Here is a 17784-nt window from a genome sequence, read left to right as displayed (position 1 = left end):
TGTGTGTGTCTGTGTGAGTATATGCTGTGTGTGTGTCTGTGTGAGTATATGCTGTGTGTGTGTCTGTGTGAGTATGTTGTGTGTGTGTGAGTATATGCTGTATGTGTGTCTGTGTGAGTTTATGCTGTGTCTGTGTGAGTATATGCTCTGTGTGTGTGTGTGAGTATATGCTGTGTGTGTGTGTCTGTGTGAGTATATGCTGTGTGTTTGTGAGTATATGCTATGTGTGTGCGTGTGTGTGCGCACGTGTGTGTGTGTGTGTGTGTGTGTGTGTGTGTGATATGAATGAGGATGGACAGCTGCTTCAGGACGTGTGAAAAGGGAGGACGAGTTTTTGGGGAGTTATGTACAAACACACTCCACTACCACTTGGGAAAGATTAGGGTCTCTTTACTGCTCAAGGTTGGGGTTAGGTACTGAGGGCACAGCCTCCTCTGTCGACTCCCTTCAATCCTTTCTGGACATGTCTCTTCCTCCCCTTCTCCAGGCTCTCATGGGTACCTCCTACTGTGGCCCCTCTGTGCCTGTGCCAATTGCTCTCCATCTCCTGAGCTAATTCTCCAAAAGTCTCCTGTGTCCACTCTGTGGGTCCTGGGACTCAAACCCAGGTCACCAGGCTTGGTGACAAGTGCCTTTACCTGCTGAGCTACCTCCCCAGTTCCCTCGCTGTGTCTGACGTCTCTGCTTCATTCTCTTTATGAAACACAAACACATACGAATGAAGTTCATACACGATCGTGTCCTGTTTTTATGTGTTCTCTCCTGGGTCCCCCTCTGGTGGAGGAGCAGGAGGGAGAGGAGTGGGCTCGTGGGAGAAGTGTTCTGGAGTCAAGCATGCAGCAGACAGGGTGTGGGCCATATGAAGAGGTGTCACGGGGACTTGAAGTCCCACTGTCCTAGAGGAGAGACTAAAGCAGCACAGGCCAGGAGGTGGCTTCCCTTCTCAGGGTGTCTCTGGATTACCTGCCCCTGTTGCCAGCGGTCGGGTGACTCATGCGGCAGCGGCTTGGGAGACTGTTGGGCTACGTGGTGGAGCATGTAGTTAGAGCCTCCAGGGCAGGACTCGAGTTTAGGGAGGGGCTAGAAGGGCACTGGACCTGGTAAAGGAGAAAGACAGGGTCTGAGAATCCTGAGAGAACCGGGCTCTCTCAGGTACACAGGACTGGAGCCAGAGAGGCATCCAGAGGTCCCTGGAAGGGCTTAGCGACTGGAAGCTGCACGATCCCCCAGGCACTATGGTCGGAGGTGCAGGATTCAGCTGAGAAAGGTGGAAGAGTAGATGGGGGAGCCACCAGAGGATGCATCTCTCCGAGATGCATCTTGGAAATTGGGAGCGAGGAGGCTGTTTGCCACGGGGAAGTGATGTAAAAGCTTTTAAGGTGGCAGAACATCAGCGTGTGCCCTAAGTGGGCATGGGGGTGGGGAACGGACCACACTGCACCCTCCTAAGTGCTGGGCAGCCCATTACTTTGCTGTTCTGAGCAGATGGGTGTCTGGGTCTGTGAGCAAAGTGAATTCGCTTCTCTTGAACCTGTATTGGTCAGGAGCTGAATTCCTACCCAGGGCTGCTGTAAACCAGGCCTTATAGTACCTGAAGGCAAGGCCCTGGCTTGTGTCTGGAGGAGCTCACTTAGGTGCCAGAGACTGGCACATCTATTTCTTAGAACTGTGGTGTGGGCGATGGCTGGCCATGCCTGGTAGTGTCTTCACAGACCTAGAACCGACTCCATCAAGGGCGTCTGTTTGTCTTACAGCAGCTAGAACAGGGTTAACACAGCTCTGGAAAAAACCTACCAGAATAGCTCAAGTGACCAGTTCTCCTTTTCTGTTGAGTGTTCTCAGCCTGGACACCAGGCCTTCTTCCCGTGACCGGCCTGTGGTCAGCAGTCCCGGGGCTTCTCTTTTCGGTCGTACTTCCTATCCACGCCCAGAGAGACTCCGCTGCTCACTCGTTCCGCTGCCCCCGCTGGGTCAGCACAGGGGCTCATCCTGTCCTCAGAGGCTGGGGAAGGGTGGCTGACGAGGGAGAGGGTTGGCTGAGGGCCAGGGTTTGGACATCTGCAGCCCTGGCACCTGCTTCCTCTCCCCTGGGCCACCTGCCCCCACTTTAGCGTCTCAAGCTGCTCACTTGCGGGTCTCATTTTCAGAACCACTCAAGATAGCCTGCGTTCATGTGGGCCACGTGTGTGCATACACACATGACAGAGTGTTCGCGTCTATGTGGATGGATGTCTCGTGGGGGTGGGGAGGGCTGCACACAGGCATGCAGTTTGCTCGTCTGGCTGACTGAAATTCTACTTTCATGAAGTAACTAAAACAGGAAGTGGGTTTCCAAAAATGTTCCCTTCTGACAAAATGGCGGTGGTGGGAGAGGCTCATGGCTCTGTGGAGCCAGTGGGCTTTTGAGAGACATGAAGTTCCAAACTGCTGGCTGCTCTGGACCTCGTCATGGTCCCCAGGCCTATCCTAGGAACAGTCATATTTATCTTAAGAGGCTCCTATGTCTTTGGGCTTGACATTAATTAATTGTTCCTGTAGTCAAGAAAGAACAGACGCAGGGCTTTGAGTGGTGACCCCACCTAGGCACTGTTCCTGTAACAGCAGGGGTCTAGTCAGGCCTCAGCCTCCTGGAGTCTTCTGCCTTCTAGTCTCTGCCATGAAACAAGCTCATTTTCTCTGCTGTCAAGCTCTATTAATTGAAACCTTCCCAGGATTTTCCTAAGACCAGAAGTTTTCAGAGCCCGTTTTTCCTTTAGCCAAGCTCTGCAAGCATCCTTAGAGGCTGAGGGCCCCTCTAGGAGAAAAGTGTTTTCTTAGGGCCTCTGACCTCATCATCTCCTGCGCAAACCACAGCTGTGCTCACCACGCTAAAGGCATCTCCCCGTTGCCTCCCTCCATGGAGTCAGAAGGGGCCTGAGACCTGAGGTTGACACGGTAACTGTCTCTGCTACAGGGAGGCAGGTGCATACAAATCTTCCTTTTCAAGAAAGAGAGCCTCGAGGGAAGTCCTTGGGAGACCACTGAGTCCGTTGCCCAGGGAAGGTCACAGCCTGTCATGGTTCTCAGTGGCTCCTGCCTTGGGGTATGTCACAGCCCTGGCACCATTCTCAGTGCAATGAGACTACACGTGAGTGAATATCTTGCTGGCACTGTCTCTGGGACACCTCCATGCTTTCCAGCAGGGCCGCACTAGGAACTTCTAGGCAGTGAGTGCCCGCTGCATTACTTACTCTTAGTGTTTGGTTACCTGAAGGGAAATACCCTCTTCCGGAAGACCGAGGAGCCATGCACCTGGAGAGCTCAGTGACTCTCATGGGACCTGAGTGGGCTTGAAGTTTGGAATTAGACAGTTCTGATATCACCTGTCCTGGCCCTGGTTCTCACCAGGACACCAGCATTAACAGGGAAAGAGACCAAGAGGTTAAGGGAAGGGAACCGGCCTAGTGTGTCTGCAGTACAGCAGGCACTGGCCGTGAGACGTGCACATGTGTGTGGTTTCACGGGACTTTGTCTGTCCTGGTGAAACACACATAATAAAAACTTCGTTTGAGTGTGGTCACAGAGATCTGCCTACCTCTGCCTCCCGAGTGCTGGGGTTAAAGGCGTGTGCCACCACTGCCTGGCTCTCTCTGTCTCTTTTTAAAGACAGAGTCTTCCTCTGTAGTCTCTACACAGTGCTGTGTAGAGACGCTGCCACTTGTGAGATCCAGATTCTCTCAACACAACAGAAAATCCTCGTGACTGTCACACCTTTTTTACAGGTGGTCAGAGTCTGGTCCAGGTGTCTCCAGGTTCTCAGGCAAGGAACTGAAGTAAAGGTGCAGAGAGATGTAAAGTAGCAAGGAAACTACTCAACAGAGAAGCCATAGTATAGCTCAGAAAGTACTATGCTCCGTCAAGAGCTGCAGCAGAGACCGGATGTGGTGGGGCACACCTTTAACCCCAGCACCCGGGAGGCAGATGCAGGCGGATCTCTGTGAGTTTGATGCCAACCTGATCTACAGAGTGAGTTCCAGGACAGCCAGGACTACAGAGGAAGACTCTGTCTTTAAAAAGAGACAGAGAGAGCCAGGCAGTGGTGGCGCAGGCCTTTAACCCCAGCACTCGGGAGGCAGAGGTAGGCAGATCTCTGTGAGTTCGAAGCCAGCCTGGTCTACAGAGTGAGTTCCAGGACAGCCAGGACTGTTACACAGAGAAACCCCATCTCAAAATAATCAAAAAAACAAAAAAACCAAAACAACGAGAGAGAGAGAGAGAGGGGGGGGGGTAGGGTCACATGAGTGAGAGCATCCTCATCCTGGGGCCTCAGGCTATTGAATGGGATTACTGTGTTGGGTCTAGAGGAAGGGCTGGTTACTAAGGGCTATGCCTTGGATGGTTCTCTATTTTGATTGACATGTCTACAATACAACGTTTACTGTGCTTATCCCTTCCCATAATGTATCTGATCTGAATCATAAGCACACTCTGTTGAACATAGTTATAAGATGATAGATAGAGGATTCTCCCTACAACTTCACATAGAGAATTCAGTTTGTCCTATTGCTCATCCACCCCAAACCAGTTCTGGACAGAATGGCCCCTACAATGCACCTGGTTGTGACTGGGGACATGAAGATGTTTGGTGGCTGTTTGTATAGCTCAGCGCAGGTGGGGGTCCTAGGTCAGTACCCTAGGTGCATGGTTAGGGTAGTGGTACCTGCGCATATAGTACACGCAGGTGACAGCCCTAGGCTGCCCAGGCATTCTTTGGAAGAAGGATGTACGCACAGCCCAAACTGAGTGAAGGAGCAGGTGCTTGCCCTCTTCACCTCCGTTCCAGTTTCTTCCTCCTGCAATCCCCAAGCAGCTACTAATCTGTTTCTGGGGGTCCGCACATCCTAGGTTTTCCCATGAATGAGATTATGCAGCCTCTGTGTCTGCTTTCCTTCACGTACCTCAGCTGTTCCAAGGTTCATTCAGGGTGGAACTCTACTAGCGAGTGCTTCATTCCCCATCGAGGCTGATTAAGGTTTCCATGAGCTCTGAGTTTGCAGTTCTCACGGGATGGTTCCGAGCCATGGTGGGGTCCCATGTTCAGTGTTTTTGAGTGATCAGTCTGGCAGTTTGGTTTCAGGAGACTTGGCTGCACGTGTATTAGTAGGTATGGGGTAGGCTGGGCTGCTGTAGGCCCTCTCAGGGAGCTGGGCTCTGGAGGCGGCAATAGCTCCCAGCTGCAGCTCTTCCAGGGCCGGCTGGAGGGTGGAGCTGGCTTCAGGCCAGGAAAGGCTGTTCTGGTGGGTAACAGTCCAGCTCCTCTGTCTCCTCCAGATGCAGGAGAAGGCCAAGGAGATCTACATGACCTTCCTGTCCAACAAGGCTTCTTCACAAGTCAACGTGGAGGGGCAGTCTCGGCTCAGTGAAAAGATTCTGGAAGAACCACACCCTCTCATGTTCCAGAAGCTCCAGGACCAGGTAAAGTGACCTCCTTGCCCGTGCCTTGCTCTGAAAAGCTATGTGTTCTCTCCAGGCCTGGGAGAATTCTTCAGGGAAATGCCACATTCCCTAGGAAGTACCTCATCCAGCTATGCAGGCCAAGGTTCTTGAGCCCTGATTGGTGAAGGTTGGGGAACCCTGGGTTGTGACTTTGGACCGTGTTGATTCCTGTGCTGTGCGCTGTTTGAACTACTGGGGTTCTCAGCCTTTCCCACCCAGATGGGGTGAGGAACTGGGTCTGTCTGAGGGACACAGGTTAAAGAAACTTGGCAGCCATTGAAGGGAGGGACAGTTAGGGAAGTCTTGAAAGAGCAGCAGGGAATTCCAAGCTGCTTTTGTACAAATGTCCAAATAACTCCCTTGCTGCTGGTGGCCCAGAGCTGGAATTGACCTCTTGGTCATAATGACAATGGGAAAATTTTGCAGTACATTCATTCCACTTAGAACCTGAAGAGGTAAGTTTAAAAATGGACACGTTAAAGAGGCAAACCGTAAGTTTTCTGGCAGGATTTCTTATGAGGAATATTCAGTAAATGTCACTAGACAAAAGGGATGCGACCTGAATTCAGAGCTGGATTTATAAATGTGTGTGCACACATGTCTGCACTCTGCTGGGAAATGTGATATTCACACTGGGTCAGGGGTGTGCTTCTGCCAGAAAGGCAGATGGAGGTTGAGGGACCCATGCTAAAGAAGTTACATGGAATAGCTGTTGAAGGTAGAGAGAGAAGAGTCCAGAAACAGCCACGAGGATTCAGGGAACCTGCAACTGTTCTTGTATAAATACACAAGCACCTTCCTCGCTGCCTGTCCGGAGAAGGCCACTCACATAGAGGCCCCCCAACGTGAACAAACCAGTCACATGAAGGGTGTGTTCAAACTGATGGTCGGTCCCACTCCCAGGGTTAGCTGTTCAGAAGCTGTAGATCATACATGGTGTGGGACCACCTCCCCATGTTCCCAGGGGAAACTGTTTTGCAGCTCTGAGGCTACACACCGTGGAGACTTCTCTCTGTGTGGGATGAGCTTTTGCTTTTCGAGAGGGACTTTTTGATCACCTGGTACATAATGCCTAGAGCAGAGGTTCTCAGCCTGTGGGTCATGACCCCTTTGAGGGGGGTCACATATCCTGTGTATCAGATATTTACATTATGATTCACGACACCAGCAAAATTACAGTTATGAAGTAGCAACGAAATAAATTTGTGGTTGGGGGTCACCACAACATGAGGAACTGGATTAAAGGGCCACAGCGTTAGGAAGGCTGAGAACCACAGGCCTAGAGGATGTCCCAGCGTCCAGGAGGCTTCATCTTTGCTCATCGTCTGATAGAAAACAAAACACCCGGCAGAAACCCAAGCAGAAGTGCTTTGAGAACAGTTTCCACCTGACACAGTGGCAAGCGAAGATTCCACGCAAATTCCGAACCAGATTTGGGTGTTGAAGGATCTCTGCCTGGGTCTCTGGAGAGGCTGATTAAGGCCGGAATGGGCATAGATCTGGGAGAGAGAGGAAGACGGGGAAAGGCAGTTTTTGTGACTGTAGCCGCATGGGCACACCTGCCTGTCCTGGCCCTCAGGATCTTCTAAAAGGCTCTGCCGGGTGCTTTAAAATGCATCCGGTGTTGAGAGCTTGGCCAGCCACTGGATTCTGGATTATCTGCAGCAACAGTGCCCACTCCCGCTGAGCCGCCCCGAGAGCTGTTGTCTCACTTGGCATGGACTCCCATCCCTTCTCCAAGTGTTCTCCTCGCTTTTCTGACAACAGACGCGAGGCTCAAGGAGTTGTAGTGGCTCATTAGTTGAAGTCACTCAGATAGCAAAAGTTACTAGAAGCTGATATTCCATCCTCCTGCCTTCCAAAACCATGGCCACTCTGCATCCCTCATAGCCGCCACTGTCTTCCAGTTCAAGGGCAATTTCTCTCTGCTTGGCAGAGGCCCAGGATACCCTCAGGACAGAGGGAGTGCAGAGATCATGAGAACACAGGCAGTTGCTTTGTGGGTGCTCCAGAGGCCAAGGTGGGAACGAGAGGAGAGAGGTCGGTGAGATTCTACACAGTGGCCTGCACGTGGTGCCAAAGAAATAGAGGCAGCTGCTGGGACCTGCACCCAGCCCAGGCAAGTGTCTGCTGGGGTCCATGGCTGGTGCAGAAAGGAGACATGACAGAAAGGGTGGGGTTTTTTTCTTTCTTGAATGACAGCATAGTTGTTATTCTGAGACATAGTTTGGCCTCAAACTTCATTTCTCTGCCACACAAATGCCGGGGTCACAGGTGTGTGTCTCCACACCTGGCTAAATGACAAAACTTTTAAAAATACTTTTTTATCTACCTGATAGTAAAAGGCACCTGGGAACTGAAATCTACTAAAGGCCCCCCCCCCCCCCCCCCCCGCCCCCGCCATGATTTCACCCAGAGATAGCCACGAAGCAACATTCCATCTGAGATGCCCATCTTTCATGTTCTATAAATAACACGTGCCACCACATTCGTTACCAGTGCGGTTCAAAGTCTGACTGTAAAGGAAGTGCCTTTATATCCTGTTGTGAAGCAGAGAGAGAGAGAGACAGAGACAGAGAGAGAGACACACAGAGAGAGACACAGAGAGAGAGAGAGGAGGCTAACAGTTCTAAGGTGTAGGCGGGTGGCTGGGAGAAAGTTGTAGCCATCCCATCCCTCAGTTTCTGGAGTCTGGTTGCAGGAACCTTCCTGATACCCACACCCCGTGCCCAAGGTCTCCCTATCAAGCAGGGTTAGATGGTGTGTAATCTAAACACATCTTCCCACATGTTTTAAATCCGGTCCGACGTGGTGCTGTGTCTGTAGTTAGTCACCTTCTGTTCCTTAGGGAATCGTGCTGGGAGAGGAGCGCTCGGCACACATTCAGGTGCTGTTCTCCCGTGATGCCCAGCACTGCCTCCTTGTGCAGCATTTGCTGATTTCCTGGAGGTGGGGAGTGCTGGTGGCACCCGCTGGGAGCCTCTGTCAGGGGCCTAGACACAAAGGCTCTCGCATCACCTGCACTCCCACAAAGCTCCTCTAAGGACCTTGATTTCTTAAATGAGGGATGCTAAGTTAGAGGGAAATGTGATGGAGACCCCAAGATTTTCAAATGTTTCTATTTATTTATTATTTATTTGTTTGTTTATTTGTTTTTGGTGTGTGTACACTTGTGTATCTGTTGCATGTGGAGGCCAGAGGTCAATATTGAGTGTCTTCAATTGATTCCCACCTTATTTTTTGAAAGAGTCTTTTTCCTTGGCATGGAGTTCACAGATTAGACTAGACTGGCCAGCCAGGGATAACCTGTCTTTGCTTTTCCAGTACTGGGATTACAGATGCGTGTCACCCTGCCCAAGTTTTACATGGGTTCTGGGAGATGGAATGCTTGTGTGCCCAGCACTTGGTTAACTGAGCCATCCCTGGTTCTAAGTTCAAGGTCTCAGCCTCAGTCACAGCTTTGGCTTTACCATGACCACTGTGTGGCTAAGGTGAGCCTACCTGAATAGGCAGCCAACTTTTGCTTTCAGCCACTGTTACCAGAAAAGCTCCAGGTGGTCAACCACTCACTACGTGTCCTCGTTCCGCGGCTCTCGGGGAGGATGGTGGTGCCGCGTGACTTTTGTGGGAGCTGAAAGCTCAGCAAACCATCTCAAGCTCAGATTAGATGGCCCTGCATCCCTACACCCTTACGAGAGCCTCTTAGATCCTTTACCCAGTACCTGCTAACCTACACCCAGGGAGCAGGCAGGCAATGATATTAAACATTAACCACCGCACAGTGCTACGGGGCCAGAACACACGGGGCCCATGTTTCCACACACCGCGGTATGGGCGGGCTTCTCTGTACTACAGGATGGTAACTTGACTGGTGAGCCAATGATGCTCACAAGACACCAAGCAGAAGCTAGCCATGGTCAGTCTATTGCGTGAAGAGTGCACTGTGCACATCGGTGAACATCTTAGTGGAGGCGAGAGAAGTGAAGGCTTCGCTCTTAATCTGAGAAAATCCCCTTTGGGATAAGGGGAGAGATGACTTCCGATTTAATTTATAAGTTTGGCTCATCTGTACACCCAGTGGTGGCTGATCGGGAGAGGTGGAGGTTGTCCTGTGTGAAACGGAAAGGAAGGCCACTTGGCTTCTTCCGTGACTGTGCTAAGAGCTATTTGTGATGCAAAGAAACCAGCTCCTGTCCATCCCCAAGGACCAAGATAAATGCTGAGAAGGAAACTCAACAGCCAAGAAATGGGCTTCAGATGTCTCCTGGGGGTCTCTTGGTCCCTGGAGAGGCCAGAGTCCTGCAAGGCAGCAAATGATCCTGGGGCTGTGGGTATTTGGGGGGATTCTGAAATTTGGCTTTTTTTTTTTTCTTTTAATCAGGTAGGTTGGTTGCACTAAGACAGTTCGATCTTGAAGGCTGGTCCGCTTGGCCCTGATGCCCAGACCTGGCTATCCTGCCCGTCCTGTCTGGACTAGAGAGTGCAGATGGTTCACTGTGGCCTTAGCTTCATAACCATGGACCAATTATTGGTCCTTGGCCTGGTGCCAGCCCTCCTCCCCATCCCTGTCTCAGGTCTTCACTTCCTGGATGCTGGACTCAGTCACGGTCATGACCACTACGTGGTAGATTGGCTCTTGGCGTGATTCCCATCCTGTCTCAGAGCCCACACAGGTTCTGTGTCTTAGTGTGGCTTCTGTGTCCCCACGTGTAAAATGGAGACTGTAGGCTAACGTGCTTCTCCACTTCCAGAAGGAACTTTGTACTGCTCCTTCCAACAGACCTGTGTGCAGCCAGAATGCCCTCATCCTTCCGTAGTGCCACTGTCTAGTCAAGGTCAAACACAGCAACATGGCCTCCTCAGTGTGCCAGGTTCCTAGTCACAGCCTTGGCCAAGGAAGGAACCGAGTCTGGGCTCTCTGCTTCCCATCCTCTTCCTCCATGTTATTAGACAAGGGTAGACTGGTGATATGAAGGGCCTCCGGGCCTCCCGGGGTTCACCCCAGCTCCCCTGTTTCTGCACACAGGACCTTGGTCTGAGCTCCCCTGCACCACCATCACCCCTCCTTCTGGGCCATGGTTGGCAATCAGAGCCAGGATGTACGCCATCTCTCTACGGGTACTGTTGACATTCGCTCCCAAAAATCAGACCCGGCCCAGAAATGAGCAGTTTCCAGGGTGGCCATGGATTTCTGTTCCAGTGGAGAGCAAAGAGGTTGCACACCCGTGTGGTCAGGTGTCTTCAGCAGGGTGGGACATGGAGGACTTTCAGACTGACCTTACAACTTTAAGATAAGAGACTCCTTGTCACGGCAGAAGTGCCATGAATTGTCACTGAACTTTGAATTTGAGCTTCACAGACTCCGGGAAAGGCTGGGTAGCCCACACTGAGACAGTATATTTTGCCCCATGCAGAGGGTCTTTCTGACTTGATTTCTGATCTTCTTGGGGTCCTGATCCCACCCTTGGCACATTTACATGCCTGTGAACTAGAAGTGATATCCAGATCAACAAAACCTTTCTAGTGGCCCAGTCATGCTTAGGGGACAAGGTCTGCCCTCTTCGGCTTGGTACTAGCCTGCTGTCTGCCAGCCACCCTCAGACCTCCTGGGTGCACCCGTTCCTTCCTTAGAAGATGAAGACGGACTTCCATCTCACAGGGTGGGCACATCAGTTCTGTAGGTACAAGGAGAGAGGGAGAGAGGGAGAGGGAGGGAGGAAGGGAGGGAGGAAGGGAGAGGGGAAGGGATGAAGGGGAGGGAGGGAAGGAGGGAGAATGCTCAGCAAAATCCCATTAGCAAACTTCATGTTACATTGAAAGATTTTGTTTTTTCCTCCTTATGCGGGTTGAAGTGACCTGGAAGCGGGGTAGATATTTCCTTTAGCCCTTCTTATGCACTTGATTTTGAGGTGATCAAATATTTATCAGGTCAAAATACAGTGGATGGAGGCAGCGGATTAACCTGGAACCACTGCTCGGAGGCTGAGAGCTTCTGGCGGGTTCCTCCCCTAGAACAGCATGTTGGGAACTACAAGGGTTTTTGGTTTGTGGTTTTTTTTTTTTTCCTCCTTGAAGCTCCATCCGGGACTTGAGGAGGCATGGTGGGCATCTGGGTAATACAAAGATGCTGCCCTGGAAGGCAAGGGGCAAGGCACAGTTGCGCAGGCGCAGGACATAGCAGGGACTCCCAGGCAACGGCGGGGGGTGGGGAGGGGGTGGGCGATAAACATTTTATAGCGCAGGCGTGCAGATGTGGGGCCTGAAGACCAGAAAGCCTTGCTAAGCCACATCTGTCTCGGAAAAAAAAATCCCCGCAGCAGCCCAGCTGCCTACTCACAGTTTCTGCCTTGCCCACTGGTGACAAATCACTCCTGGGCTGTGCTCGGAGGCCACTTCCGCCTCTTCCTTCCCCTGTCTGAGTTGTCTAGAATTCTGACCACATTGTTTAGGTCCGGGTCAGCTGTGCCGGTGGGGTCGGCTTTGCTTGTCAGAGCTCCGGCTTCATAGAAGCAACTAGAGTTCTGGGGCCCAGCTAGTCTCTGCTGGGGATGAAGCTCCTTGGCCGTGAACCGCTGTCTTCAGGATCGCGAGGGAGTTCGCGTGGTAGTCGTTTCCTAGTGTCGTACTAACTGCCGATCTCATGCTTTTAAACAGCAAAAACTTCTTGCACAACTAGACTAGGAGCCTAGAACCATCTGTGGGCAGGGTCTGGGCTCCTGAGGAAGGCTCTAGAAGACGAACTTGCCTTCCCCTTCCAGCTTCTGGTCAGTTCCTTGTCTTCCTTGGAGTCTGTAGGCTGTGGCCCTGTCACCTCTGTCTCTGTCACTCTCGTCAGATGGCTTCCTCCTTTCCTTCTACACCTGTCCAACTGCCCGTGCTGGAATCCTCCCTTACAGCCCTCCAGGATGTGACTGTGTCTGGAGACAGGGTAATTACGTTAAATCAGGTCACACCGGTGGGCCCTGATCCGAAGTGACAAGTGTTTGGTTGTTTTAAGGGGTTATGCTTATGTGCAGGACAACATGCGTGTGGGGGTCAGAGGACAACTTGGAGGAGCTCGTTCTCTTCTCCCACGTTGATGTGAGTTATGGAAATCAAACTCAGGTTCCCAGGCCCTCTGGGCAAGCCCGCTCACCCGCTGAGCCATCTTGCTGGCCCCTGATGGGTGTTCTCTTAGGGCATACATGGGGGACAGCCATGAGACACACAGAGAGGAGCCCTGGAAGAAGTCAGCCTGCTGGTAGCTTGACCTCAGATTCCGGCCTCTGGAACTCTGAGGGAAAGTTGTCCGTGGTTCTGTTTTGCCAGACAGAGCTGAGCAGCCCTCATCATCCTGCCAAGCCCTAGCCCTAAGTCCTGTTTTCTTCCTCTGTGAGACCACAGTCCCCAGGACATTGTCATGGTTTCGGGGGGAGAGCGCTCTGTCGTCCTCACTTGACAGTCTGCTGAACACACGGGAAACATGCTAGGCTCTGACACGGCCATTTTGATAGCCAGTGAAGGATCTGGAGTCAACTTCCTCGTGTTCTCTGTCAACCTGCTGCATCTCACAAATGAGGGGCTCCATTGTGGAAACTCTTGGGGCCCAACACCCTCATGCCCATGCCAGGGGGCCATTGTCAGTAGCAGCGGGAAGCTGGCCCATGGACTCCCTGCAGAGCCACAGGGCTGTGAACATCCAGGAAGATGAAGTCTTCCTGGGCCTGCTGCCCACAGCTGCTTCCTAGTTCCCCCAGCACCCAGAGGTGATGAAAGCCAGACATCCGGAAACCACAGCCTAAGGACTTCGGGTCTGACTGGGCATTTCACACCTGCCCACTGCAGGGAATGGCCCTGTGCTCTTGTTAAATCATTTGTGGCAGGGCCGGCAAGATGACTCAGCAGGAGAGAGCATTTGTCCACAAATCTAAGTTTGCTACTTGGATTCTATGGTAGAAGAAGAGAACCAACCCCTAAAAGCTGCCCACTGAGTCCTCTGACTTACGTACGTGTGCGCCGTGCTCACATTCCTCCTGCCCCCAACCCACAATAATAAAATAAATCCCCACAAAAAGATTTATTTTATTATTTTATATCTATGTATATTTTGCCTGCTTATATGTCTAGGCACCACATGCATACCCGGTGTCCTGGTGTCCTGAGAAGTCAGAAAAGGGCATCAGATCCCCTGGGACTGGAGTTACAGGTAGTAATTCCATTGTGAGTTACCATGTGGGTGCTGGGAATCGAACGTGGGTCCTCTGCAAGAGCAACAAGTGTTCTTAATTGCTAAGCCGCCTCTCCCAGAGCCGAGTGAGCAGAGGAATGCAGAGTCTCTGGGGCTGTTGGGTACTATCCCCAAATGAAGCAGCCTTCCGGATTCGGGCTCTCACCTCGGCACACCCTGGGTGCCTCTAACACACCCCTTCTCTTCTCTCTGAAGTGTGAGCTTCAGAGTCGCAGACAGCAAACAGGATACTCCTCTCCCAGCCACAGAGACTTCAGAGGAGAGGCCCTACCCCTGCTACTGGTGCTGCCTGGGTTTGCTGGGGACCTGGGGGAAGTGACGGGGGTATAGGACTGCATGCCCGGAAAGGCCTTCACAGAACTGGCTCCCTCAGGCACACTCAGAGCCAGGCGGGCACCTGTTAGACCCCCTGGGAATCCATGTACCTGAAGGGCAGAAGGGTACCCAGTGGTGGAGGGCATTGATACCTGCTTAGCACGTTTGTGGGAAACCTAGAGAGGAGAATAAAGTTTCTTATCCCCTGCCTCCTCCCTCTGCTGTTGATTATTGTCTTGATTTCTGGGGTGTTATATTTTCATAAAAAGTGATGTATCCAAACCTTAGCTAGCTATGCTCTCTTCAAAATTACAAAACTGGCACAAAATAGGTAAGCTTGGTAGGAATGGAATGGCCCAGGAGAATGATGGGCACAGGGTGGACACTATGAGCAGCGCAATGTGCCCAATGTTTCCTGGGTGTGGTCTCTGCAAAATGGGTGATTTGGTTCTCACTCAGCCCTGCTGAGAACGTGAAGGTGAAAGACAAAACGTTACCATCCCTTCCCTGGGCACCTCCCGCCTTCCAAGCAGATATCCCGAGGCCTCAGCCCCTGCGTGTGTTGGGAGAAGGCAGGTTTAAAAGACATCAGGATTTTACCACCCACTTGGCAACCCTGCCTGGTAGTGAGTGGCATTCTGGAACTTTCTATTCAGTCAAGTCTGAGCTGCTATACAGGAAAGCACCTTGGTGTGCCTTATGGTTCTTTAATCTCAAGGTAAGAGCCAGCCAGCCAGCCAGCCAGCCAGACACACACACACACACACACACACACACACACACAGAGAGAGTCACAGAGCCAGTCTCTGTCTCTCTGTCTCTCTGTCTCTCTCTGTCTCTCTCTCTCTCTGTCTCTCTCTCACACACACACACACACACACACAGAGAGAGAGAGAGAGAGAGAGAGAGAGAGAGAGAGAGAGAGAGAGAGAGAATGTCTTGAAAAGATGAGTCTACACCAGCAGAAAAATGTGTCCTTCCTTCCTTTCCCTCTCATGTTACAGGGCGAGGGGAGGTGAGCAGGAGTGGGCCAGGGAGTGTGGCCCACAGACAGGGGGCTTCTATGTGGGGCCTCCGCACAGCGCATGTGTGGTGCCAGCAGGCGCCGCTCCGTCTAGTCCCAAGGACTCAGCCCCACCGTACCTCAGAACCCCTGCGTTTCAGAGACCACAGCCTGCCTGCTTGACAGGGGTCTGCTCTGCTGCTGGCTTCTGTGTTCTCTGCAACTGAGAGCTGGTCCTGCAGCCTCTCCTCATACAGACTGTGTGAGCAGCCCCTCCCCTCCATGAGACATGCTCCCTTTGTCTTGGCATGGCAATAGGTTTGAGCTCTCCAACACCAAATCTTCTGGGTCCTAATATGAGGCTTCAAAAAGAGTTTTTGTTTTCCAGACAAGTCTCATGTAGCTCAGGCTGAATTCCACTCACTATGTAGCCGAGGCTGAGCTTGAACTCCTGAGTGGTGGCGTGTGCCACCATACATGGCCAGTGAAGATTCTTAAAGGGCCATTTGAGGCAAAGGCGTGTACATCTGTACTTCCATGGAAAATAAAGATGTATTTGTGCATGTGATTCTCTGGAGCCCATTGAGACTGTTACGTGATGACCAAAAGTGTCCAGGGTGTTTGCCTTGTCCAGCACACCCTACCCTAGAGTTCTTGTTGTTATTATTATCAGTGTGTGTATGTGTAATGTGTGTGTCAGTGTGGGCATGTGCATGCCATCAGCATGTGTGTGGAGGTCGGAGGACAACTTTTGGAAGTCAGTTCTCTCTCCACTGTGGGTCTTGGGGATGGAAGTCAGGTCATCAGACTTGCATGGCAAGTACTTTTACTTACTGAGGGATTTCATGGGGCCTGTACTAGCATGTGTTGTGTGTGTGTCTGTGTATATGTGTGTCGTGTCTGTGTGTGTATCTGTGTGTATATTGTGTGTATGTGTCTGTGTGTATATGTGTGTGTTTGTGTCTCTGTGTATGTATGTGCATGTGTGTATGCATCTGTGTGTATATGTGTGTGTCTCTGTGTGTATATGAGTATCTCTGTGTGTATATGCATGTGTGTATGTGTCTGTGTGTCTGTGTGTATATGTGTGTGTGTATGTCTGTGTGTATATGTCTGTGCTCACACGCATGCTTGAGGGTGTTACTCTTTGGCCTGTGGTAGGTGTCTGACACGGTGATTCATGGTCTGAGTTTGTGGTGGCCCTCAGACTCTTTCTCTTTCCTCTTTAGATCTTCAATCTCATGAAGTATGACAGCTACAGCCGCTTCTTGAAGTCTGACTTGTTTTTGAAACACAAGAGGACGGAGGAAGAGGAAGAAGATCCTCCCGATGCTCAAACCGCAGCTAAACGAGCTTCCAGAATTTACAACACATGAGCCCCCGAGAGCCAGAGGAGCAGAGGGATGGACTCTTGGAACTGTGCAGGGTTGTCATCGCTTGTCGTGTTTGAGGACTGAAGTGTGCCAGACATTCCCATGGGATATGTGTATTTTATTACATATTTGACCAGTAACTTTTGCATGATGACTAATCTTCCATTAAAAACAAAGTAGCTTTGAAGTTTCAGTTCACAAAACAAACGAGATTCCGCCAACACTGGACACTCAGAGCATTTTAATCCTAATTAAATTTCCTGTGAGGCCACAGGTGAAGCCTTTTCACTACTTCCGCTTTGTGAGCCTTCGTCCCGCCTCTCTGGCCTGGGTTGTGTGTCTCCATAGACTCTGTTGGCAAACGCAGGAGTGGTGGGCATTGCTTGCTGATTGCTTTGGGGTTAAATAGTTCTTGAGAGAAGTTCAGAGATGTCTAAAGCAAATCTCCGACAGCTGCTAAGGATTGATTGACAGGAGTTGAGAGATAGCATTGGCAGAGGGCCGTTATTTTCTCATATGGGGTCCCTTGATTTCACACAACACACATTTAAAGTTCATTTTCACAGAAACACTGTCTCGGCCAAGGGAAAAAACAAAAGAGAAATTGTTCAGAGGTGATGGCTGCTAGTGGTGGTCTCCAGTGGGACCCCAGCCCAAGATGTGCTGACCTGGGGTTGATGGGATATTCCCCCTTTCCCTTTGACTACCTAGAGGCAGATCAACCCTGTACCTTCTTCTCAAAATGCCTTTCTGCATTTGTGAACTCTGGCTTCACATTCCAATGAGGGGAAAGAAGTGCTGTCTGCATGTGTTCAAGTCCAAGGCCAGCCTGGTCTACATATGAAGCCTGCTGCAGCTGGGTGGAGAGGCTGGGAATGACCAGGTGCCCCTCTTTTACAGTGGAGCCCAGCAGGGCCCCAGATCAGACTCAGCTTCCTTCAGCTAGTGTCCACACCTCTTTCAGGGCTCAACACCGTTGCTAGACTGTCTCTAGCATGCCTGCTAGCTCTCATTGGTACCCACAGTGAGCCTCTGCCGCTATGGGCCTTCCGGAATCAGGCTTTATTGTTTGCAAAACCCCCTGCCATTGAGGTGACTGTGCAACCTACCGCTTAAACAAGGACACTTGAGAGACAATGTGAGGTACATTTTAAAATATGATGGGCAGGTATGTTGTAATCCCAGCTCTTGGGAGGCAGAGGTGGGTCCATCTCAGTGAGTTCAAGGTCAGCCTGGTCAACATATAAAGTTCAGGCCAGCCAGGGATACATAATGAGAATTTGTCTCATGAGATGGTCAAGAGCTGGAGAGGTGGTTCAGTGGTTAAGAGCCCTTGCAGCTCTCCCAAAACACCTGGGGTCAGTTCCTAACATCTGCAAGGTAGCCTACAA

At 51.3% G+C, this 17784-nt stretch overlaps 1 protein-coding gene across 1 annotated transcript in view; it reads left to right on the top strand.

The window, feature by feature from the left end:
• The window catches only part of Rgs10 (regulator of G protein signaling 10), a 29091-nt gene extending 12414 nt beyond the window's left edge, over positions 1–16677 (top strand). Inside the window, exons 3-4 of the mRNA XM_013347756.2 lie at positions 5311–5454; positions 16250–16677. Of these exons, the coding sequence (XP_013203210.1) occupies positions 5311–5454; positions 16250–16396 (291 nt within the window). The 3' untranslated portion in view covers positions 16397–16677. The remainder of the gene's footprint in view (positions 1–5310; positions 5455–16249) is intronic.
• Positions 16678–17784: the final 1107 nt, after the last annotated feature.

The sequence above is a fragment of the Microtus ochrogaster genome, chromosome 8 (assembly GCF_000317375.1).
Source record: "Microtus ochrogaster isolate Prairie Vole_2 chromosome 8, MicOch1.0, whole genome shotgun sequence".
Taxonomy (NCBI): domain Eukaryota; kingdom Metazoa; phylum Chordata; class Mammalia; order Rodentia; family Cricetidae; genus Microtus; species Microtus ochrogaster.
This window is presented reverse-complemented; position numbering and strand designations above follow the sequence as displayed.